At 35.2% G+C, this 24,760-nt stretch overlaps 1 protein-coding gene across 3 annotated transcripts; it reads right to left on the bottom strand.

Annotated features, from left to right (window-relative positions):
* Window positions 1-24,760, bottom strand: tspan5a (tetraspanin 5a). Of its 3 annotated transcripts, XR_001605863.1 has the most exons (11): window positions 24,344-24,760; window positions 16,195-16,245; window positions 15,253-15,399; window positions 14,082-14,252; window positions 9,725-9,850; window positions 7,567-7,614; window positions 6,178-6,294; window positions 6,041-6,102; window positions 4,498-4,584; window positions 2,696-2,738; window positions 1-1,721 (listed from the first exon to the last, which is right to left on the bottom strand). XR_001605863.1 is itself a non-coding variant. In XM_016245970.1 (10 exons), the coding sequence occupies exons 1-9, from the start codon at window positions 24,425-24,427 to the stop codon at window positions 2,726-2,728; spliced, it is 819 nt and encodes a 272-aa protein (XP_016101456.1). In that variant the 5' UTR covers window positions 24,428-24,755; the 3' UTR covers window positions 1-1,721; window positions 2,696-2,725. The 3 variants fall into 3 exon arrangements, 2 of the variants coding, with proteins under 2 accessions (XP_016101456.1, XP_016101455.1); XM_016245970.1 differs by lacking the exon at window positions 4,498-4,584 and having other exon boundaries at window positions 24,344-24,755; XM_016245969.1 differs by lacking the exons at window positions 1-1,721; window positions 2,696-2,738 and having other exon boundaries at window positions 4,269-4,584.

Genomic DNA, 24,760 nt, shown 5'->3' with positions numbered 1-24,760 from the left:
TTACAATGCTGAGAAATAATTTATTGAAAATGTTTGTTCTTATTGCTGGAGCTTCAAGTAAGTGTATGACACAGCCTAAATAACCGCCAACATTAATATCATCACATCTTCAGATCAAACCCTCTCCCCTTGCTTTTTATAAGCATGAACACATTTGAAATGCATTGCAACTGTAAAAGCTACATCAGAATGTCATTGAAAAGAAAAAAAGACATAAACCATGTTAAAAGCAGTTTTAGTGATGTACAATTACCCACGAGTGCTACATACAGTAGTGTGTTACAGAGTGTCACACCATCCAACTGCGTTTGCATTGTGAAAGTGCTAAGATATCACTCAAGGATATTTACAACAAACAAGCTTCTGATTAGTCCATACGTTACAGAAAAATACTGCCTTGATCAGAAATTGCTTGTGAAAGAGAAACATCTGCAGAAGAAGTGTTCTGGGATCTCTAATTTGTTAGTGCAAGGACAAAAATACATTTGACAATATTAAATGTTTGAATGACTTCCTGACTGTTTTAGTGAACATAAGCTGCAAGATTTGCTTCAGATGTTTATACTTGAGAGTGAAATGTAATATACTGCTGAAGTGCATGAACCAATGTTAACAGAATAATTAAAAAAACATCGTCAATGAGAAACTCCCTGACTGAGCTTCAGACGCTCACAAATAATCACCCCCCCCACTCAACAAACTCGAAAGTTTCCAGCATCAATTATATAATCAATAATCAGAAATTGATCAAATAATCAATTTCCTGGATTATTATTTAGGCCTAAATGTATATCATATAATCTTAATATGGTCGGTATTCATATTTTTAATAATTGACCTTGTAAAGCCAGACATGTGAAAAAAAAAATCAAATTTTTTGAAATGCAATAAGCATGTGTTTTTGATGAGTATCATATTAGATACATCAGGATCACATAGTATGAAATAGTGGAATATGGAGCTCATATTCAAAGAGAGAAAAGCATTAAACATTCAATTTGGTGCGGTTTCTGATATTTTTATGACCGAAACAATGAAGTTCTTGTGATATAAATCAATGAGATCCTTATAACAATATAACAGAATACTTACATAAAATATAATGTCACGCTGTATCTCTCAATAATGTCTTAGTCAGATATTTAAATGCTTGGTTTTATGATCAAAGCTCTGTAGTTTTAAAAAATACAGTATAATGCAATGCAATACAATGATGATTGAGAGATGAACAAAATAAACGCCTGATGTTAACACTGACTGTAGCTTAATAAAATAAAGTCATTATGCCAAATGAACTCATTTGCTGTTATTAATATGTTTATATGATATTTAACATTAGTTCACTGGTTTTTACAGTGCATTGTGGGGATTTTTAGTGAGCAAACGTTCAGTGAACCAATGTCCTGAATACTGAACTAGCGAGCCAATCGTGCCGGACCCTGGTTTCAATTGTTATATTTTGTGTCAAAGTAATGGAAAGTGTTTTGAGTGATGCTTTTACAGTCCTGCAAATGGTGGTCATTTTTTTGGTTAACGCAAACCTCTGTGGACACATCATTTTTCACATTACACACATTTTGACACATAAAACACTAGAAAAAGTAGCACTATTTACAGATGGTAAAAGGTTACGGTGGAAACGCACACACAGACACACACACACACACAAACCAGTGCATCTTGTGTTCATCATTCGCTACCTTAATCGTGCTGGCGTAGGCCTGTTTACAAAGAGAAAGAAACACAGTTTGGACAACACGGCTATTTCACAACAATCAGATCTTTCTATTTAGGTTGGTGTTAAAGGAATAGTTCAACCAAAAAATGAAAACGTAATCTCTCTCAGACCATCAAAGATGTGGCATTACGCTACTAGCTCAGCAATGGATGCTCTGCAGTGAATGGGTGCCGTCAGAATGAGAGTCCAAACAGCTGATAAAAACATCACAATAATCCACACCACTCCAGTCCATCAGTTAATGTCACGTGATGCAAAAAGTTGCATGTTTGTGAGAAACAAATCCATCAAGACATTTTAACTTTAAACTGTTGCGGCCAAAATAAGAGTTAATAATCCATAATAACAGTTCCTGCAGTGAAAAAGTCCATCTCCTGTTGTCCTCTCACATCAAAATCTATCCACATATTTGTTTTAAACTGTTTTCGCTTGTAAACAGTGCTTGATCTGTGCATACTGCTCTACTGATTCAGACCTTTTCTCTGTAGAAAGCGATATTATTGATAAGAGGAGGTATTTTAGCCAGAAGCAACAGTTCGAAGTTAAAAATGTCTTAATAATGGATTTGTTTCTAACAAACACACAGCTTTTCTCTTCACAAGACTTTAACTGATGGACTGGAGTGGTGTGGATTACTTGTGATGTTTTTATCAGCTGTTTGGACTCTCATTCTGACGGCACCCATTCACTGCAGAGCATCCGTTGGTGAACAAGTGATGCAATGCTACATTTCTCCAAATCTGATGAAGAAACACACTCATCTACATCTTGGATGGTCTGAGGGTGAGTACATTTCTTTAGCAAGTTTGCATTTTTGGAGGAACTGTTCCTTTAAGAGGATTAACGTTAGCATGAAATCAATATTATATCAGAAGATTTACTTCCATCATATTCACGTTTGTTTCATGCTGACTTAAAGGATTGTGTGTTATGGAAGTGTATGCGTGTATGAATTACCTGTGAGTGTCTGCAAGACTAGCTGCCACTTCATGTGAACAAACTGCATAAGACAAAGAAATAAAAAGAAGACATGGGTCATAAACAGACGTCTAAAGCCAATTGTGCAAGGCCTCATTAAGAGTTGGCATTACTCCACTGACTTTTCCAATAAAACCAAAGTAGAGCTTTTATTTTTTGTGCCAACTTGACAAATGGGGCCTTGCATTGGAGAAATCAGCATTGCAATCTACAGTGTGACTGACTGATTTTCAGCTAGAGAGAACATGACTGATGTGGGATGCATGGAAGGGTTGCAGCAAGGCCAGCTGGCAGATCAGGGTTATAATGAGCTATAACACTCCGAGGAGCTAAACGGGACTAGAAGTGGGAGAGAGAATCTTGAGGAGCAAACGGACGGGGTTAAGATGACGAGGATCATGGAGTGTGACACATCTCTTCCTGCAGTAGATCTCTGTGGGACTGGAACCGTGAGGATGTGTGTTATAATGAGACTGTATGAAAGGGTCTTACAATAAGAACATGCAATATTTCTTCAATTGCTCACTTTAAAAACATATTAGAATATACCTTGTAGAATATATGATGTAGTATGTTTCACATTCCGCAGAACATATTTGTTGGAGAGAACAGAATTGAAGAAAAGTATGCCTTATGAATGAAATATTTTAATTTTAACTTTAAAATTTTGATTTTGATTTATTTTTTAATGAATGAATGAATTTTTTGTTTGTTTGTTTGTAATATACAGTGGGCTCCCAAAAGGTTTATAACACATAACCAAACTAAAACTATAACAATTATTATTTTTGTAACTTACAATACAAAATAAGTAAATAAATAAATAAAAACATAGCTGCCAAGGCAACATTTCTCATTTTCATTTAGTGTAACTTGTGCTAAAATAACAAAAACCGAAATAAAAATACCAAAAACTACTAAAAATGACAAAAACACAACTAAGTTACTAAAACTTATATATATATATATATACATAAAATAAAAAATATTATAATAGTATCTCAATGATATACTAAAACAACACTGGCTCCAAGAAGGAAAGTAGTTATTAAATTTGCACATAATTGGATAGAAAATATTTCATTACAAATATTATATTATCAGTAAAACAATTTATGTGAAAAGCTGAATTTAAAAAGTAAAAAAAAACATTATCTGATGTCATATATATGATAAGTACACTAAAAATAATGTACAATTTTATAAATAATGTAAAATACAATCTAATTTATGTACTTACTAATGCATCTTTCTTTTTTTTTCTTTTTTTACACTTTAACCATATTTCCAAGAAAATGGAAGTTATTATTAATTTACATCATATAAAGATGGTCAGCTACGGTCAACTTATCGCATTTAATATAAAATTAAACTATAATTCATTTTCATTTAATTTCAATTAAAATGCAATGAAATGTCTGAAAACATCACATTCAGATTGCACTTATATGCATATTATTTCAAAGCATATTTTTCTAATAACTACTCTTTTTTTCAAGGGTATTAAAAGAACTTTCTTAAGGTGAACTGCACTTGAGCCTTCGAAATAAATCAATCAATCAGAGAATCTCCTCCAGGTGTGATGTGAAGATGGTTAAACGTGTGAAAGTGTGACTGCTTTGATGTTAGTGAATGCCTGGACCTCTGATGAATGATTACTCATGTAACACTGCGAGAACACTGACTAGCCCTCAGTGGAGGAAGAGCAGAGCGCTGATGATCTAGATTCTAGGAGAACACAGAGAGCACACACAACACAAGCAGGCACGTTTCACACCCACCAGGACAACCTCCCTCAGGAGTACGCCGAGGCTTTCTTGCTGTAGTGGGACGGGGGGCGGCGGGCGACGTAAGAGGGGGGCGGCACCCTGATGAAGGCATGGGGGAGGAGAAGTGAAGGTGTGAGGTGAGTCGGTGTGAATGTGACAGAGAGGACGGAGGAAAGTGAGTGGAGTGTGTGTGTATCGTGATGAGATAAAATAGAGAAGTAAAATCACATTCACATTAGCCTAAAGTGAACGCTAAATGGTTACACAGCCATGCATCTTACATAAATTCTCTAATATAATTCTAATATTAATATAAAAAAGGGCTAATATTACCTAATTTGATGATGCCGAGTTGAAAAAAAAATTCTAATGTTTTTGTTTTCTCTCAAAAATTATTTATGCATCACCTAAAGGAAAAGTGAATGGGTGCCGTCAGAATGAGAGACCAAACAGCTGATAAAAACACAAGTAATCCACACCACTCCAGGCCATCAACTAACATCTTGTAAAATGAAAAGCTGTGTGTTTGTAAGAACCAAATCCATCCTGGCATTTTAACTTTAAACCATCGCTTCTGGCCAAAATACGAGTCTATAGTCCATAATAACACTTCATCCATCTACTGTTGTCCTCTCACATCAAAATCCACCCACATATTCGTTTAGAAACTGTTTTGATTTAAACGGTGCTTGATCTGTGCAGATCTCTCTCCTGATTCAGACAAGATGACTTTTTCACTGAAGAAAGCAATATTATGGATAGAAGCTTAAAATGTCTTAATGATGGATTTGTTTCTTACAAACATGCAACTTTTTGCATCACATGACATTAACTGATGGACTGGAGTCGTGTGGATTATTGTGGTGTTTTTATCAGCTGTTTGGACTCTCGTTCTGACGGCACCCATTCACTGCAGAGCATCCATTGGTGAGCAAGTGATGCAATGCTACATTTCTAAATCTGTTCAGATGAAGAAACACACTCATCCTAATCTCAGATGGCTTGATGGTGAGTAAATATTAAGCAAATTTTCATGTTCGGGTGAACTATTGCTTTAATGCACTATCAAGATAACAAAAGTCAAATGTCAAAAATTTTAGTTTTAAAATAACATGTTCTTTTTTACAAATCAGCACCCCGAATTAGTAAGAAACAAGTATTGGATTTCATTCAGCAAATATGATGCAGGCCGGTATTATAATGAATCTTAATTTTATGTATTTTAACAGTAATCTTCTGTTTAAGTGATCTGACACTGACAGTTGAGAGAGTTTCGATCAAACATCATCTTCATCTATTTCCTGTTCTGTCCACATGGTGGCACTTCTCAAAGCAAACACGGCAACCTAGGAAAGGTTGTTTTGAGGTTTTTTAAGACTCCGGAAACACGCCGAGTCATTAACAGTTTTAAAGAAGTGAGTCATTAATGTGCATTATGAATAAAATGATGTACAGGCATCAAAGCACTGGGGTGAAAGAGAAAAGCTGCTTGCCGTGGCAGTATGCAAAAGTAGAGCAGGAACAGAGTCGTGAGTTTGCATGTGTGTGTTCTTACCAGCTGGCTCTCACAGCTTCAATATCACTGATTAAATTTTGTGCAAGGCATATTCCAAATATCTGTGGAAAAAGAGAGAGAAAGATGAAGTATAAATAGCAGAAGCAGTCAGCGATTGCAGATGAAGGCGTTCTCACCTGCAGCAGAGCGACGCCGATGAAGATCCCAGCCACTACCGTCAGGTTGTCCTGTAGCCATTTCTCAAACTGCGGCACACAGCCTTTGACATGAATGTATGTCTTCTGCTCTGCGTCCTAATGATGAACACACGAGATCAGGATCAATGCTTTGTCCTCTTTCTACACACGCACAGATTAGTCTACAATTTAAACACACATACTTATTTCCCATGTCATTTTACAGATCCTTAATCTAAAGGATTATATATTTGTTTTGTTTACATTTGATATATATCACTGAAAAAAAGATTTTTTTGAAATTCTAAATAAAAATGATTGGAGTACATTTTAGAAGAATATACTTTTTCAGTGTTTATTTTAACTTCAGAATTTCACTATTAATCACACAATGTGTACCTAATAACAAAGGTTATATATATATATATACACACACATTTAGTGCTGTCAAACGATTAAAATCCAAAATAAAAGTTTTTGTTTTCATAATGTATATGTGTGTACTTTGTAGATTTATTATGTATATATAAATACACACACATACAGTATATATTTTGAAAATATATACATTTATTAACGTGTATATATTTATGTTCATATAATTTATATTATATATAAATATGATTAATATAAAAACATAACATATTTTTCTGAAATATATACATGCATGTGATAAATATACACATTACACACACATATTTTATGTAAACAAAAACTTTTATTTTGGATGTGATTAGTCACGATTAATCGTTTGACAGCACAAAAAAAAAAAAAATATATATATATATATATAATAATCATCCAAGTATGAAGAAGCTTCAATATAAGATTTATTATTATTTTTGGTCTCTATGCAATACCCATACTTTGAAAACAGTAAATTTGTGTTAATAAGACAATTTATGTTATTTAATTACAGTTATGAAAACAGGAGTACTGTATGTGTGTCCAAACCTTTGACTGGTACTGTACATGATACATGTGCAAATATCTCAGGGTTAATGTTAAATGATAAAGATGCTCGCTGAGGCTGAAATTGCACTTAAGAATAAATGGGACAAATACATTTTCGAATGTTAATTTTGTTGCTGCAAGTTGAAATAACCTCTGATGTATAGCATGTCATACTTTGTCTTCTGCAAAGTTTATGCCCTCGGTATATTTGTTGTGTGAGATCACATCAATTTCAATTCAAACTTAACATTTTTATTTTCATTTTGCATACTTTGTAGCATCAGCTTCCTTTTTTTATAGGTCGGCCAAACGGCCCTGACCTTTGAGAGTTGTGCGGGTGATATACTGGCTCTCAGAAGCACGCAGAGGTGAAGTGCAGAAGGCAGAGGAAACACTGATGGAGGGAGTGCAAAGTCACAAGAGAGCAAGACTCACCGGTTTTGCCCGAACATCATATCCACATTGTGTGTTGATTACATCCTCCTGCAAAACACATAATTGATGTGGAATTATTGGAAGACAACCGTAACATTTCAATTTAAAGGAAGTATGCTGACAGTGTGAAGAATTCCATTGTGGGGGGAGTGAAGAGATAAGACTGGAAATAGCAAACTCTGAGGGAGTTACTTCATCATTTTTAGAAGTCTTCTTCCTTACAAACTAGTAACAGGATGTGCCTGTCACCCTTCGGATCTTCATGACTTATTTCACCTTGAATAGCTGTTGCTCCTCTTCCAAATCACTTCTGGAAATCTTGTTTTGAACATTTTTAAACAAGCTTGAATTTTGAACATTCCATATAATGTGAATAGACTCTTCATTTACACTTTCTTTTAGTAAAGTTATAGTAGTTAAACAGTTATGAACTTAAATTACTCTTTATTTAGTTGTTCTGCTTTTATTATTCTAAGTTATAGCATCAGCAGTTTCCCTCACACTGAAATGATGAATCGCTGCATTCACAGAAGAGCTCATAATCGAATCATTTAATGTTAATGATGTTTATTTGTTATGAGTTTATAGCTCATAATAGGCCATCATTTCCGTCCTCTTTGCTGTAGACGTTGTGCTCGCAGTGCTTGTTTAATGTTATTTTTACTCTGTTCACGTAGACCAAATCCTGTTTAATACTCCCCTTTTGTTTCACTCTTTGTCATGTATTGTTTTCCCTCAAACTTTTAGTCTCTCTTAAATCATTAAGATAGTGGCATACAAATTGTGCTTGGAAAAGAACAGAACATTTGTGGAGCTAGACAGCAAGTATCTCACTGGCAAAATTGTCATCGCATCATATTCAAATAAAAAATTCAATTCGTTAAAAGAATAAGTTCACCCAAAAATGAAAATGTGCTGAATATTTACTCACGCTCAGTTCATCCACGATGGAGATGAGTTTGTTTCTTCATCAGATTTGGAGAAATTGCATCACTTGCTCACCGGTGGATGCTCTGCAGTGAATGGGTGCCGTCAGAATGAGAGTCCAAGCAGCTGATAAAAACATCACAATAATCCACAAGTAATCCACACCACTCCAGTCCATCAATAAACGTCTTATGAAATGAAAAGCTATGCGTTTTTAAGAAACAAATCCATCATTAAGACATTTTAATAAGTACAAACAGTCCAAAACAGTTCTAAATCATGTGGGTGGATTTTTTCACTGGAGGAAGTGTTACATAGATTATGAATGCATATTTTGGCCAGAAACAAAGGTTTAAATGTAAATGTTTCTTACAAACGTGCAGCTTTTCTCTTCACAAGACATTAACTGATGGACTGGAGTGGTGTGGATTATTGTGATGCTTTTATCAGCTGTTTGGACTCTCATTCTGATGGCACCCATTCACTGCAGAGGATCCATTGGTGAGCAAGTGATGCAATACTACATTTCTCCAAATTCGTTGTGATGAAGAAACACACTCATCTACATCTTGGATGGCCTGAGGATGGTTACATTTTCAGCAAATTTTCAGGTGTATGAGAAGAATAACCACTCCAGTTCATCAGTTAATGTCTTGTGAAGTGAAAAACTGTGTTTGTAAGAAACAAATCCACGATCGCTTCTGGCCAAAATACATTTTATTACGCTTCCTCCATCTCCTGTTGTCCTCTCACATCTTTGTTTAGAACTATTTTAGACTGATTACAGTTTTTTGCTTGTAAACGATGCTTGATCTGTGCGTACTGTATTTCTCTTCTGATTCAGACAAGACAACTTTTCACTGGAAAAAGCAACATTATAGACTGAGAACTCGTATTTTAGCCAGAAGCGACGGTTTTAGGTTAAACCCGTTTTAATGATGGATTTTTTTATTACAAGCACCTGTTCTCTTCACAAGACATTAACTGATGGACTGGAGTGGTGTGGATTATTGTGATGTTTTTATCAGCTGTTTGGACTCTCGTTCTGATGGCACCCATTCACTGCAGAGCATCCATTGGTGAGAAAGAGATGCAATGCTACATTTCTCCAAATCTGATGAAGAAACAAACTCATCTACATATTGGATTGCTTGTACATTTTTTTTAGCACATTTACATGTTTGGGTGAACTATACCTTTCATTCAGTTGCCATAAAAGTTAATCTCTTACCGCTGGGTCTTTGGTGCAACAGGAGAAGGGCACGCCACATTTTTCTCGGCTGGGGTTGCTGTCTGTGCAGTTGAAGTAGATGTTGAGGTTCCAGTCATCTGCTCCAAACGCCCCACAGCATTCCCACTGAAGAAAGGCAAACATTGTGCATGCAATTATATTTCTTGAGTTTTGGAACGCACATTCATCATGAGATTAAATTGCAATAATTTGGAATATTGGACAACTCTAATAGGAAGCATTAAAGGGGTCCTATTATGCTTTTTCACTTTTTTAATTTTAGTCAGCGTGTAGTGTGTATAATGTTAGAATTAAAGAACAATAAACATAATACATATGCACTTATCTGTACATAGTAAATGCAGTTATTTTTAAGCGGTTGTTGACATCCTATCTAAAACGTGATTTAGCCAAAAAAAACCCAAAAAAACAACAATAACGTTACCACTCTAATATGTCTTGCAATATGCATGCGTGCAAAGGTTCTGCGCGATCCTCTTGTTCAATATTCTCTGGTTCTGAATCCGGCTCAAATTGATATGGCAGTATTTACACCATCCTTAACTAAAGGGGTCATATGAGGCAATTAAAATTTTTCCTTTCTCTTTGAAGTGTTACAAGCTCTTGGTGCATAAAGAAGATCTGTAAAGTTGCAAAGACTAAAGTCTCAAATCCAAAGAGATATTCTTTATAAAAGTTAAGAGTCAACCACGCCTACCTAAAACGGCTCGTTCTAACACGCCCCCACATGTCTACGTCACGATGTGGGAAGATTTGCATAACGCCGCCCAAATGTTCATGCAAAGAAAGAAGGCGTAACTTTTATTCTCGCTGTAGTATTGTTGCTGCCGCCACCATGTCGTGAAGGCGCTGTGTTTCGTTGTGAAAGCAAAACTACTTTGTTTGGTCTTCCAAAAGAGGACACGACCAGAAATCAGTGATTAAGTTGTATTTACAACACTGTTCCAGAACACTTCAACCCAAATATTCAGATGTGTGCAGCGCATTTTACGGAGGACTGTTTACTGATCCTGGGAGAGTAGACTACAATGCCGGCTGTTCTGACTCATAGCCTGTAAGTACGTTTTTTATATTAAAGAATTTGCCACTGATGATTCAAACGCGAGTTTTGAGCAGTGTAGGGTAGCACTTGTTGTTTGTCGTTTCTCCGATCACAAATGCAGACATGGTTTTATGTTTACGCGGTGCGATGCAACGCAACGTAAAAAGACAGTACAAGTCATTATAATCCGTAATTATGTCCCCACTGGACGCAACAAATGCCTCGTTTATAATGGGTTTTAATGTTTTTGTCTCGTCGCTCTGGCCGGACACGGCATCACAGTATGGTAGGGGCGTAACATTTCTGTCACACACTTGAGGTATTTGGCCAATCAGAGCACACCTCGCTTTTCAGACTGACTAGCTTTGTAAAAATCGACGTGTTTCAGAAAGGCGGGGCATAGAGGAGAAACAATAATGTACAGTATGTGGAAAATAATGTTTTTTGAACCTTAAACCGCATAAACACATTTCATTACACCAAATACACAAAATAATGTTCTTTTTAGCAACATCATATGACCCCTTTAACTAAACTTGCTGCTTTGGCAAGGGGCGTGGCAGTACTGAAACACCGTCTTAAGCTGTTCGTCAATCACAACGCACTGGGACAGCTAACCGATCACCTCACATTTAGTTTTTTGGAAGGCGGGCGTTCATCAAACCCGGAACTAATCGAGCCGTTTGTGCCAAGCTGGGGAGAAAGGTATTGTAATAATGTAAATTATGTAAAAATTAATGCGTTTTTCGAACCACCAAGCATAAGAGCATGTTCTAGTACACCACCAAAACAAATTCAAGACATTGTAAAAGAACATAATAGGACCCCTTTAAATGCATTAGACTGCATCTGTTTAATACACATCGATGTTACAGATGTGGCATAAGCAAGCCGTGATCCCCCATGTTTTCCCCTTATACTAGTATTGATGTTGACATGCAGTGCTTTTCTGTGTCTGTCGTCTTTATCATGTAAGGTCAGCAAGGAAATAACATGACAGCATCTGCCTGATTCTGATATCTAATTAAATCTGTCCCGAGGAAAGGCATCTGCTGGAAAGAGATCAACAGTACAGAGTAAAGCTGGGAAGAAAACACAGTAAAGCTGCAGTTGCAGTGCAGTGTGGGACTGTAGCAGGGTTTTGCTCAGGAAACAATGTCATTTGTGTGCTAAGTGTGAACTTCTACTTATATCATTAATAGCAAACTGAACTTTGTTACACTGATAGATGTCACACTGTTAACTGAGTAATGCAAATAAATAAATAAATAAATAATAAAAGTGTTAACAAGACAATTGCATGTTTTTCAGTTTTTTACACTAGAATATTAGTTATTTTGTATATCCCACTGTTACATTTTAATGGGTTTCTTTATATCAAATACAAATATGATGAATACATACACTAAAAAAAATGAAAAAAAAATTGAATGAAATAAAATATTAAAATATAGAATATGAATTCTATGTTTGAACCCTAATGTGAGCGACATCATAAACGTTTTTCACAAGAAATGTTTTTGAACAGTAAAGAAATATTGTGCGACACAAACCACGAAATATTGACTGAAGTAATCTGCAATGATATGTTTGCACTTTTAACCTTGCAACATTCACAACATTTCAAATGCAAATATTAATATGTTTTCAATTATAGGTTATTAAAAGGCATGCCAAAACTAAGTGATATTACTCATTATTGTTTTTCAGTTAGTTTTGATAAATAATTACAGGTACTTTGCAACACTGTAACCAGCAGGGTCAGAAATGAATGGGAACTTGGTTGCAAAATGCCACCAAAATTAATAAAATTCAAGATATGAGGACAAAAATGAGCCCCTGTATGCCCCTTGTTTTTTAGATTTACAACATATGATATTTTAAAGCAATAGCACACATTATAAAGTTAATATTAAGCGAGTTTAGTGACAGTATTGTCAATATTGTCTGTTTTTTTTGCTCTACTGTATTTCACCAACAAAATTAGTTCAAACAAAGCTGCAGTAGCAGGAGCAATATGTTTCACTTCTGAATGAATCTGTGTTTTTGGATTTGAATCAGTCTAATGAGTGATTCAATGACTCACTCATAAAGACACACATTAAAGACTCACATGCTTCATTCCTGAATGAATCAGTCATTTTGAACAAATCGAATTTGAACCAATTAATTATTCAACGACTCACTCATTAAGCTTGCTGCCACCTACTGGTTTTAATTTCACATTTTTAAATTATCATTTTTGGCAACACTTCATTTTAAAGTGTCCTTGTTACATGTACTTACTTTTATAATAACAATAAATTATGCACAATTACATGCAAGTAACTCTAGATCAAACTCTAATCCTAACCCTACCCATAAGTGCATGTAGTTAATTAATATTACTCCGTACTTAAATGTATAATTACACTGTAACAAGGACACCTTAAAATAAAGTGTAACTTTTCAAATTTCAAATTTCTACATTCAAAGTATTATATATAAAAAATGTATATCATAAGATTATGCAACTTTAATTGCAGTGTAAATGCATTTATTCCAACTCTGAGCTGCATTAAACAGTCTGTGTGAATTCAATGCCACCTGAGGTGCAGCTTTTGTGCAAAGATTAATTTCGTTGATACACACTTCATTTAATTGGTAACAGTATTTCAAATTCACTTAAATGTACTCGATACATTCAATTAGAATAACAAAGCACTATATCCATCTATAAAGTGTCTCTAGATATATTTCATGGCCACTAATCTGACTACTGGGGTCATCTTGTAGTGTTCTCCCAATGTCTATGGTAGATTTTGGACATAGTACTTCGAGTCTAAGGTGAAAAAATAAGATTTCTTAAAGTTCAATAGTAACTTTTTCAAATGAAATACTTCTCAGATAAGAAAAACAACAACTTCCAGACCCAAATGGCACCATTTCCTGAGAATGACCCAGTAACCTTCTAAATGTCAACACATTTTAGCCTCGAAATAAACAAAATTCCGAGCAGTTTGACATCTCACTATTCAAAGAATTGAGGAAACGTGAACCGACAGGGATCTCAGTAAGTGCGCTGTCTGTGCTGACAGTGAATAAGGAGTCTTCAAGTCATGCTGTTGCTATGGGAACTGCTTCTGTAATGACATGTAGCGCAGATAAACTGATAGTTTCCTTTTTTCTCCTGTGCACACACATTTTCACCTTTCATCTGGTTTACACCTTTCCTCATTTTCACTTTCTAGTGTATTTTCTCTGTCTGTATATTGGAGACATGAGTGCTCTCTGCTCTCTAGCCTGCAGTCTTACATATTCCTGAGTGAAGTCGATGAGGTTCTGCAAGTCTATGTCATCTCTGTAGGCTCGTATGTTGTTGTTAATGAAAAAGTTGAGCTGATCTTTAATCCAGTCTTTAAAGACAAAGGCCAGGACACCGGCGGTCAGCTCCAGGAAGAAGATTATCCCCAGAAACACAGAGAACTGGGAGAGGAGAGAGACAAATACACTTTACTACAGTCATTAACACTCGTTTGACCTCTCTACCTCATCCACTGTAGTATTTCCTTTTCTGTTCTGAATAATGTAATAAAATGTCAAAATTGAGAAAAAGATTTTTGTATTTTTAAATTATTGTTACCAAAATGCATTGACACTAGTTTCATTTTTGCAGTCTGAGTCTAAACATGAACAAATTAATACATACAACATACTAAACGGCAATAAATAAATGAGTGACATCAGATTTAGCAAATTTAGCAAATTTATTTTTTGTTATAGTTTCTAAAATGCATTGCAATGTATGCAATGCGAGTCAAAGCAAATACATACATACATAGAAAATGCCAAAACTGAGAAAAGATCTAATTGCTTTATTACAAAAATTGAAATTACACTATTGTAATATTTTTTTGCAATTTAAGTCCCAAAATATTAAATAATAAATATTACTATAAAAAATGTCACTCGTGACCTCAGATTGTAAAGTATAAATTTTGTGATTTTTAAAAAAATCACTTTTGCAAATGAAAAACATTTTAAGGTGCATTAATTGATCCATGTTCTATTACATTATTTGGAACATTGATCCATGTTCTATTACATTATTTCTAGCAGACATGCATGGTTAGACCTTGCATGGTTTTGTATCAGTAAACCAATGACTGGTGTTAGATAAGTGAGCAAAGTACAGTGTGCTATGTACAGCGTTGTTTGACATCCAGTTTTGTCATAACATATAAGCACAGAAGTAATCAATCCTGTTCTTCAATTGTTGCATTTACAAACATCAAATATATATTCTATTTTAGTATTTTCTAACTGTGCCTAAACTGCTTTGTACATGCACTCTCTGGTAGATGTTCGTCCCGCATGTATTAATGACTGTCGAAACACCCATGCATGTAAGTGTTAAAAAAAGCACTAATCTGTTTTGTAGGAGGCTACACCTACACCTAATAAGAATCAAAACTTGAATACATACAAATTTGAGCAGGAAGGTGTTTTCCCTCAGGGCCCCGATACAGCCAGCGAAACCCAGGATGAACATCACCCCCCCAACCACCAGAAACAACCACACTGGATCAAATCCACCCAGATCCGTGATGGAGGAGATGTTAGACAGAACTCCCTGAGGAACACACAGAGCTCTAATTAGTTGAACGGCTTCCCAGAACCTTGAGAATTTGGTTCAAATGTGATTGTTTGCAATTACGGGGATATTTGCAAATATTTCATTATAAACAGAAGCCGTGTGGTTTCAAAGTCACAAATATGACACAGAAAATGGCAAACTGATCAAGCATACACAGACACACAATATATCAAAGTGTGTATATACAGGTTTGTGTGTAAAAGATCAGACAGACTATTGGGTGAGAAATTTAAACAATATTTTCAGTCATATGAAACTGTCCAAAAATGCATCTTTGTGGTCCACTCTACATAGTGTGTTTGTAGACAAATAACTGTGTGTGTGTGCACAGTGTGTGTGTGTCTACATATGGAGAAAACAGCTGCACACATGTGATAATGCTGTTAGCTGTTATTTCCATCCCTATGTAATAAATAAATAAATAGATAAATAAATCAACTTAAAACAAAACAAACATTAACAGAAATAAAATACTTTTGTTTTTTATTTCAGCTAGCTGCTAAGGCAACATTTCTTATTTGCATTTAGTTGTACTAAAATAACTAAAACCAAAACTGAAATAAAAATTAATAAAAACTATATTATATACATTTAAAAAGTACTTTAAGTAAAATGAATATGAAAAATGTTAATAAAAATATAATATCATCGCAGTAATCCTAAAACATCACTGCACCTCACACGGGACATCTCAACTTCACATGTACGTTAATATGCCTATCAAATAAAGATAAATTGTATGGATTATGCATTCAATCTTGTTTTTCTCACCTTCTCGCTCCATGCCCACAATCCGATTCCAAGGAAAGCCACACCAAGCAACTATAAAACAAGACAGATATGGCATTACTTTAGCAATGGTGATTGTGATAAACACAAAGCAAAGCAGATTAAGAGGTTTTAAAAAGTTGTGAAGGGCTTTGAGATGTTACAGCATGCATCGCACATTATTGAAAACAATAATTTCACACATTATTTGTTCAACTTTTTTATTTGTGGAACACAAAAGTAGGGATGCTCCGATCCGCCTTTTTCGCCTCCGATACCGATTCCGATACCTAGAGTTCGGTATTGGCCGATACAGATACCGATCCGATACCAGTGAAGTTTTTTCCCTCATTTAAATAAATGTAGAATTTATATATCACTGTGTGTAGAACTGATAATCATTCTTTCACAATCTACTTGATACAGACGACTTCATTATAAAGAAAAATAAAATAAACAATAAATATGTGACACAAAAAACAATAACGAATGACTGACAGCCACAGCAGAAAAAAGAGTTTGTGTGAACTTTAATGTAAGGACTCAAATATTCATATGTAGCTCACATTAAGCTATCGTATGGCTTCAGAAGTAACACAGAATAATTCGCACAATCGAAAAAAAAGAAAAAAAATCTCGGATTTGGATCGGCTTTCTCTGACCGATACCCGATCCGAGAAAAATGGCACTATCGGAGCCGATACCCGATATGAATATCGGATCGGCGCATCCCTACACAAAAGAAGAAGAATTTTAGTTCCCATTGACTTCTACTGTATGGTCCAAAAATATAATGGAAGTCATGGGAACCAAAACTGTTTGTACCAAAATATATTTTGTGTGTGTGAACTATCCATTTAAATGTTTCTTTAACCCACAATTATACATAAAAAATAAAGTGCAGACCAACCTAGAGTGCAATATCACACTCTGATATGAAAATGTAAAAACTATGTCATCCATGATTATGAAAAGACATGAAAATTTCATGCTGTTTGGACATGTGAGGCAGAGCATAGATTACCATTCTCCAAAGTACACAGTAATGTTTCCATTTCAAAACCCCCTTCCCAGTGAGCCAATGCTGAACATTAGAGATAAAAAGACGGCAAGCATTTTATCAGATCCCCTCAGCCTGACCGAACATTAGGTCATGACTCGTAACCATTGACTGTAAAGGGTGCCAGCCTCTATATCTCACTCTTAAGGTCTTGTTTGTAATTTCAACAGCTTCTCATGTCACACTCTGACACAGTTTCTGCAATCTGATCTTATATGGTGGCATATGAGCAGACATCTGGTTCTTCCCATGAGACGTATGTCCTCATTGTGTCCACAGGGCTGTGATTCTGCTAGCCTTTCAGAACTGGAGAACATCGCCTTTATTTGTACCTTATTTCTTCTTATGCTATGTTTTTTCTTTTCTTCTGCCAAACATTAAACACACACATATGTACGGTGTTCACATTAACTGTAAGGCTTACAAATATAAAGAAAGATAGAACTGTACTACTGGCAGATTTTGTATAGCTGAAATTATAATTTAATTAAAGGAATAGCTTAAATTACTTTAAAGGCCAAATTAAAGGAATTGTTCACACAAAAATGATAATTTGCTGAAAATCTACTCACCATTAGGCCTTCTAAGATACAGATGAGTTTGTTTCTTTATCTGAACAGATTTGGAGAAATGTAGCATTGCATCACTTGTTCACCAATGGATGCTCTGCAGTGAATGGGTGCCGTCAGAATGAGAGTCCAAACAGCTGATAAAAACATCACAATAATCCACACCACTCCAGTCCATCAATGAACGTCTTATGAAATGAAAAGCTACGCGTTTTAAAGAAACAAATCCATCATTAAGACATTTTAATAAGTACAAACAGTCCAAAACAGAGGAAGTGTTACATAGATTATGAATGCATATTTTGGCCAGAAACAATGGTTTAAATGTAAATGTTTCTTACAAACGTGCAGCTTTTCTCTTCACAAGACATTAACTGATGGACTGGAGTGGCGTGGATTATTGTGATGTTTTTATCAGCTGTTTGGACTCTCATTCTGACGGCACCCATTCACTGCAGAGGATCCATTGGTGAACAAGTGATGCAATGCTACATTTCTCCAAATCCGTTGTGATGAAGAAAGAAACTCATCTACATCTTGGAAGGCCTGAGGATGGTTACATTTTCAGCAAATTTTCAGTTTTGCTATATGAGAATAATAATGATAAAAAAAAGAGCTAGACGTGGGTGGAAACACATGGACCTGAATGCCAGCTATGCAATTCTACACAAATAAATGATTGCTTTCAAATATAACCACTGTGTTTTAGTGGGGTCAAGACCTTTAGTCAGATCACCCATCTGTACTGTATATCACAAGCCGTCAGACTTGAGAAACCTCCAGAATTTCATTCACTATTCAAGAAAACACTCACAGCTACATTTTGCCAAGTCGTTTTAGTCTAAACGGCCCTGTTTGTCTCTCATAACGCTCCATCGTTTCACCATCAGAGCGCCCACTTTGCCTCACACAAGAGTTTTTGTGTCCATAAATTATACAAGACAGTCTCTCTCATACAGTACTTCTTTTAGTAAAACATGAACTCTAACTCGGACACAGTACAGTCCTGTATTTACTTAATACACTGGAAAAATAGATGTGGGATTTACTTTCACTTTCACTCAGAAATTGCTAGTAAATTTAAACAAATAATTACAAAGAAATGGCAAAACATATTCCAATAATCTTTGTATTATTTACAACTTTTAATTTAATTAATAAGTAGTAAGGTAGTTGTTAAGTTTGGTATGGGGTAGAATTAAGAGATGGTCATGCAGAATAAGACATTAATAAGTGATTTATAAGTACTAATAAACAGACAGTATGCTAGTAATCTCTCTCTCCCCCTCTCTCCCTCTCTCTCCCCCTCTCTCTCTCTCCCTCTCCCCCTCCCTCTCTCGCTCTCTCCCCCTCTCTCTCTCTCCCTCTCTCTCTCTCTCTCCCGCTCCCCCTCTCTCTCTCCCTCTCTCCCCCTCTGGTTACTGCGTAAAGCCTCATATCACCACAATCAGTGGTTCACAGGAAGAGAAAAAACAAACAAACAAAAAACAAATAAAAATCATGTAAAGTAAACAGATGTACAGACTGCAAAAATCAAAGGATATAATCATTAAATGTTAAAGGTGGCATGAAATGAAAATTCACCTTATCTATTTTCCAAATGCATGTTATAGATCTTATTGCATATGTTTAAACACCCACATCTCCAAATCACACTACTTCTTGCTCGAATCCACTTGGATGCATGTCGGAAGAAAAGATCTCTCGCTACTTCTGTTTCACCGCAACTTGTGTTTTTTGTAAATTTGAGGAATTTTAAAATATAAAAGTTTTTTTTTAATTAATTTGTAAAATGGTTGCTAATAGAGGGAGACCTTGAGAGTGAGGAATGAAGGACGATTTAGTTTCTTGGACTTGATTTCAAAAACTGAAGTTTTGTGGAGTACAAAGGCTCCATTCATTCCCATCCAACTTTGCACACAATGGAGCGAACCAGAAAACATGCAGCTTTTTTTCAGCATCACAGGGTGTTGTTTGTGATATTAAAGCTGCACACACACCCGGTTCACATGTCTCTGTGGACTAATATACATGGAGAAATGCATATTCCTTCTTGCATGGGTTAATTAAGCTTTCTAAACTCAAGTAGTCTGAAAGGAACTGTATGGCATCAGCATCAGATTCAGTCAGGACATGGAAAGACACTAAAGAGAATTAAATGGATTCACAAATATTCCCAGAGCAAACATGCATTATTATGATAATTTTCATAACAACCAGCTGCTCCAATAAAGCTTAAGCATAATGGCTACCCTGCACTCCATATTATAGTAGACAGAGAATTATATACTATAAGATTACTGTATGCAATGAATGGTCACATGTAGACCATAACGTATGCATGCATTTTTTAAATACTTGCATTTATTTTATATAAAATTATTTTAATGGCATTTATTACTGAATTGAAGCTGAGTTTAAGTAATCCAGTATTTAGTGTCACATGATTCTTCAGAAATCATTCTAATATGCTGATTTGCTGCTCAAGAAACATTTCTTATTATTATTATCAATGTTGAAACAGTGGAAACCGTGATACACTACCATTCAAAAGTTTGGGATTAGTGAGATTTAGTAAAAAAAAAAAAGAAAGAAAGAAAAGAAATTGATACTTTTATTTAGCAAGGATGCATCGAATTGACCAAAAGTAAAAACATTTATAATGTTACCAAAGATTTCTAATTCAAATAAATGAAATTTCTTGTTTTCATTTTCATCAAGGATTCATGAAAAAAAACTTTTTTTCAACACTAACATAATAAGAACATCATTAATAATTGAGCACCAATAATAATTGATAATACGGTTAGCAAATCAGCATATCAGAATGATTTCTGAAGGATCGTGACACTGAAGACTGGAGTAATGATGCTGAAAATTCAGCTTTGCATCACAGGAATAAATTACATTTGAAAATATATGGAAATAGAGAACAGTTATTTTAAATTATAATAACATTTCACAGTATTACTGTATTTTTTTATCAAATAAATGCAGCCTTGGTGAACATAAGAGCCTTTTTAAAAAACATTTAATACACACACATTTGGCCAGTCCATAATGTAAATACACAACCTTTTTAGTTAGATATATTATATTCTTGTTCACCATCTGGCATCATGACCAGCATACTCTTAAAGGAGATGACATACACCTCAGTGAAAACATTCGGTATGCAAGCCAGAAAAATGTCACGCAGAAACAAAGGAGTGCTTTGACTTAAGGAACAAGCTAGTGGAGCCTGACTCACTTTCAATTTGGAAATGCATTCAGACAGTGTACCGAAACGAGAGCAATATTTCTGAGGTGTGTTATATGCTACCCTGCCAAAATAAATCTATTGCTTTAGTTGATTTTATTAATAACGATGTTATTCTTATATATGCTATTTGCAAACATGTTTACACAAAATCCAAAACACTTCTCGTACACCTGCTCTCACCATACAATTAAAAGAGACATTTTAATTTATAGATCTATGAATACATCTATTTGGGAGGTTTGTTTACTGCTTTATCTGAGCGCCTTAAAGGGGTGTCATTAATGTCAGCCATACAAGACAATTGTGCACTGCACTCTGACTTTAATTAGTGCAGCTGATTTCTGATATGTACAGTAAGAGAAATGTCACTTTTCATTATGAGTCATCTTTCAGTAAAATACTTTGTGTGGTAAGCTGTGTCACAAAACCCCCAATGTTAACCCAAATAAAGAACGTGAAAAAAGGAAAAAGCATTACCCGGGTGAGATCATAACAAGAAATTATGACCTCAGCGTCCAGTTATACTGTAACATGTCATGGCAAGTAAAACATACAAATACATTCCAACTTTTGTTACCATCTAGTCTAGTCCAATGAATAGAAGAAACAACGAATTCATCCTTTAAGAAGCTGTCAGTGTTCTTTTTTTTTAAGGAATCAATGAGTTCAACCAAACCAGTAACAATGAATAGTGTATTATGGGACATATTAGCCTATATATGGCAGTAGGTGACATATATCACATTCTATTATCTATTAAAAATCGGTTTAACAATCACTTTTTTTATTATTTAAAAGATATTTGTCTTTGTAACTAAGATTTTTCTGTTGTGAAACATCACATTAAATTAAACATAAACAATTGTCTTCGTCAGTAATGCCATTTGAAGTGATTGAAAATATGAGACAGCAGTAAACGTGTACAGTAGCTAATGTCGCAAGTGTATGAAGTTCATTGAGTTCTGTACAGTAGCACAGTGAACGCTCAATAATAGCGCCCTCATTATTAAACCTCACAGGACTCATGTGAAAGGATGAGCGTCCCAGATAATCAGTGAACACTCAAACTAGGTGATGGGAAAAAGGGGTACTGATCTAACTTGTAAAAAATTTATCAGGCTTTACACTCTTAAAAATAATGCGGGAGGGTTGCTGAGATTATTTTTGGTTCCCTAAAGAATCTTTCAGAGAACAGTTCTTAAAAAGAAAAATTTTTTCTTAGTGCCAAGAACATTTAAGCATCTAAAGAACCTTTTTCCACTATAAAGAACCTTTTGTGCAATGGAAAGGTTCCGTGGATGTTAAAAGGTTCTTCACGGAACTATAGATGCCAATAAAGAACCTTTATTTTTAAGAGTATAGGAGTGCTGCAACATGGAAAGAGTTGTAACATCATCAATTCATGCAATTATAAATGAGTTAGAGGGGTGAAATCACTATTGTACAAAGACCACCAGCCTCTTGAGGTGACAGGAGGCGTATGATTCTTTATAGAACGGGATTTTCTGATAAAGCGTATGAATACTTTCATCTTTGGCTCATAATTTGTAAGGGATCCACAAAAATGTCATAATATTTGCCACAACTGGTTTTCAACGTGGCATTTTATTGGCCACAAAAGTTAGATGACACAAATGCTGGTGCTTACTTTTACTTGGCTATAAACGTGAAGTAAACAAATCAAGAATGCGCCACAGCAACGACACTTAATTATTGGACTGGCATTATTAACCACTTGATTATAGATATCACAGGTATGCCAAACGTACACTCTAAAAAAATGCTGGGTTAAATATAACCCAGCGCTGGGCTAACGGGACAAACCCAGCTATTGGGTTGTTTTGACCCAATAGCTGGGTTCAAAACAACCCAACCGCTGGGTCAAAACAACCCAATAGCTGGGTTTGTCCCTTTTTAACCCAGCACTTTTTAGAGCATATGTATTTTGTCTAAAAAGCCAAATATGGATTCTGGAGGCTTGAGATGAACCTCAAAAGACTGCAACCCTAAAAATGTTTTTAAAATGTAAAATTTGTTTAATATGTTTACTATTTCAAATGTTTAAAATTAGGCTAAAGGTGGTAAGCTGGGATGGGGTATATTGGGGATGGCATAATAAAACATTTTGCATCTGATTTTAGAAAAAAACTGAACTGAACTTTTTTATTGCAATTGAAAAAATAACAACAGTTAGGAAATAACATGGGGCTAACGGACATCATCACATGAAGTTAGACAAGTTACACAAATTAACAGAATGTACCAATGATAAGAAGAAGGAAAAAAAGAAAGAAAGGAAAGTCTTTTAAAGATAGCTTACAATAGACTCAAGAATGTTAAACGTTTTAGAAGCCTTTGCGTTCAAAGGATTTGACATATTCTTAAAAGAAGTAAAAAGCGACTTTATATCAGATGAAAACATTCTAAAGTTAGGTTTGCAATGAATGGTTCTGGCTTTATGAAGGTGAAATTTACCCAGAAGACAAAGCAATAAAACAATATGTTCCAGATTAATGTCCTTGGAATGAAAATCTGACAACAAAATGATAGATTCTGTTACAACAGTAAAATTGATAAGTGCTAATCTATTAATGTTAGACCTCACTGTGATAAAAAAAAAAGGGTAGGCATAACAAAATAACTCTTTGCACTTGACATTATTTTCAAAATTTTTTGCGATAAATGGTTTATTTCAAAACTATATTTTCAAGCATATTATATCAAAGTGTTAGACACCAACACGGGTCTTTCAGTAGAAATGACTGCATTTTCACAGTCACGATGTAATCTCTAGTCACTCCAGTTATTGCATTCAATCCAGGACACACACAGGATGCATGTGTTCGTGTACAGTAAACTCGATGCATCGCTTCAGAGAGAAAGCCGATTATCTGTAGTGCGCACTTGACTCTGCTGCTGTCATATACATCGGAGATAAACGCTTAGAAGATCGCAATGAAATGAGTTTCTATTAACACAAATACAGGACCGCAGGCGTCTGCTCCACGCTCAATGTAGAATAATCGATAGGTCTCGATTTAATCGGCGAATTATGCAGTCTTGTACAGTATATACCGGCTTCTCGCGTTTCGAACAAAGGAACTGAATTGGCTGAGCGAAATAGCCATACATATATATATATATATAAATATATATATATGCATATAATAGCCATATATATCACACTCACACTCACATGCACTGACAGAAAGAAACACTGATGCATTACAAAGCCACGGTGCTACAAACACAAGCTCTTACCCAAAATATTATGTTAAATCCAAATATGAAATATTTGATGCAGCAGCTGACTTCTTGACCCTTGTAATGCTTTCCTGACATCATTTGGCTGGTTTTCTTTAGAACAAACTTAAAACGCGAATTTCGAAGCCGGTTCAGTTTATTATTCCGTTCTTAGGACATCGATGTCAGACTGTCCCAGTAATGCTATTATCTGCATAAAAGAAACATAATGCTGAGCAACTTCAACAGCGCCTAAATCTGGTACAAGGCTAACTGTCATTTATAAACAAATCCGCTGACTTTAACACAGTGCGCCTCGAAATAACAGCCCCTTCTTCTCCGCAATTAGTTCTCAACGCTTCTTTTTTTCACTTGACATGGCTGCTTTTGATTGACAGCGCTAGTAACCAATCAGCTGCCGCGCCTCAACCCTCC

This window comes from Sinocyclocheilus grahami, unplaced genomic scaffold, assembly GCF_001515645.1.
Source record: "Sinocyclocheilus grahami isolate Dianchi unplaced genomic scaffold, SAMN03320097.WGS_v1.1 scaffold776.1, whole genome shotgun sequence".
Taxonomy (NCBI): Eukaryota; Metazoa; Chordata; class Actinopteri; order Cypriniformes; family Cyprinidae; genus Sinocyclocheilus; species Sinocyclocheilus grahami.
Note: the sequence above shows the minus strand (reverse complement) of the source record. Positions and strands in the feature narration are given on the sequence as shown.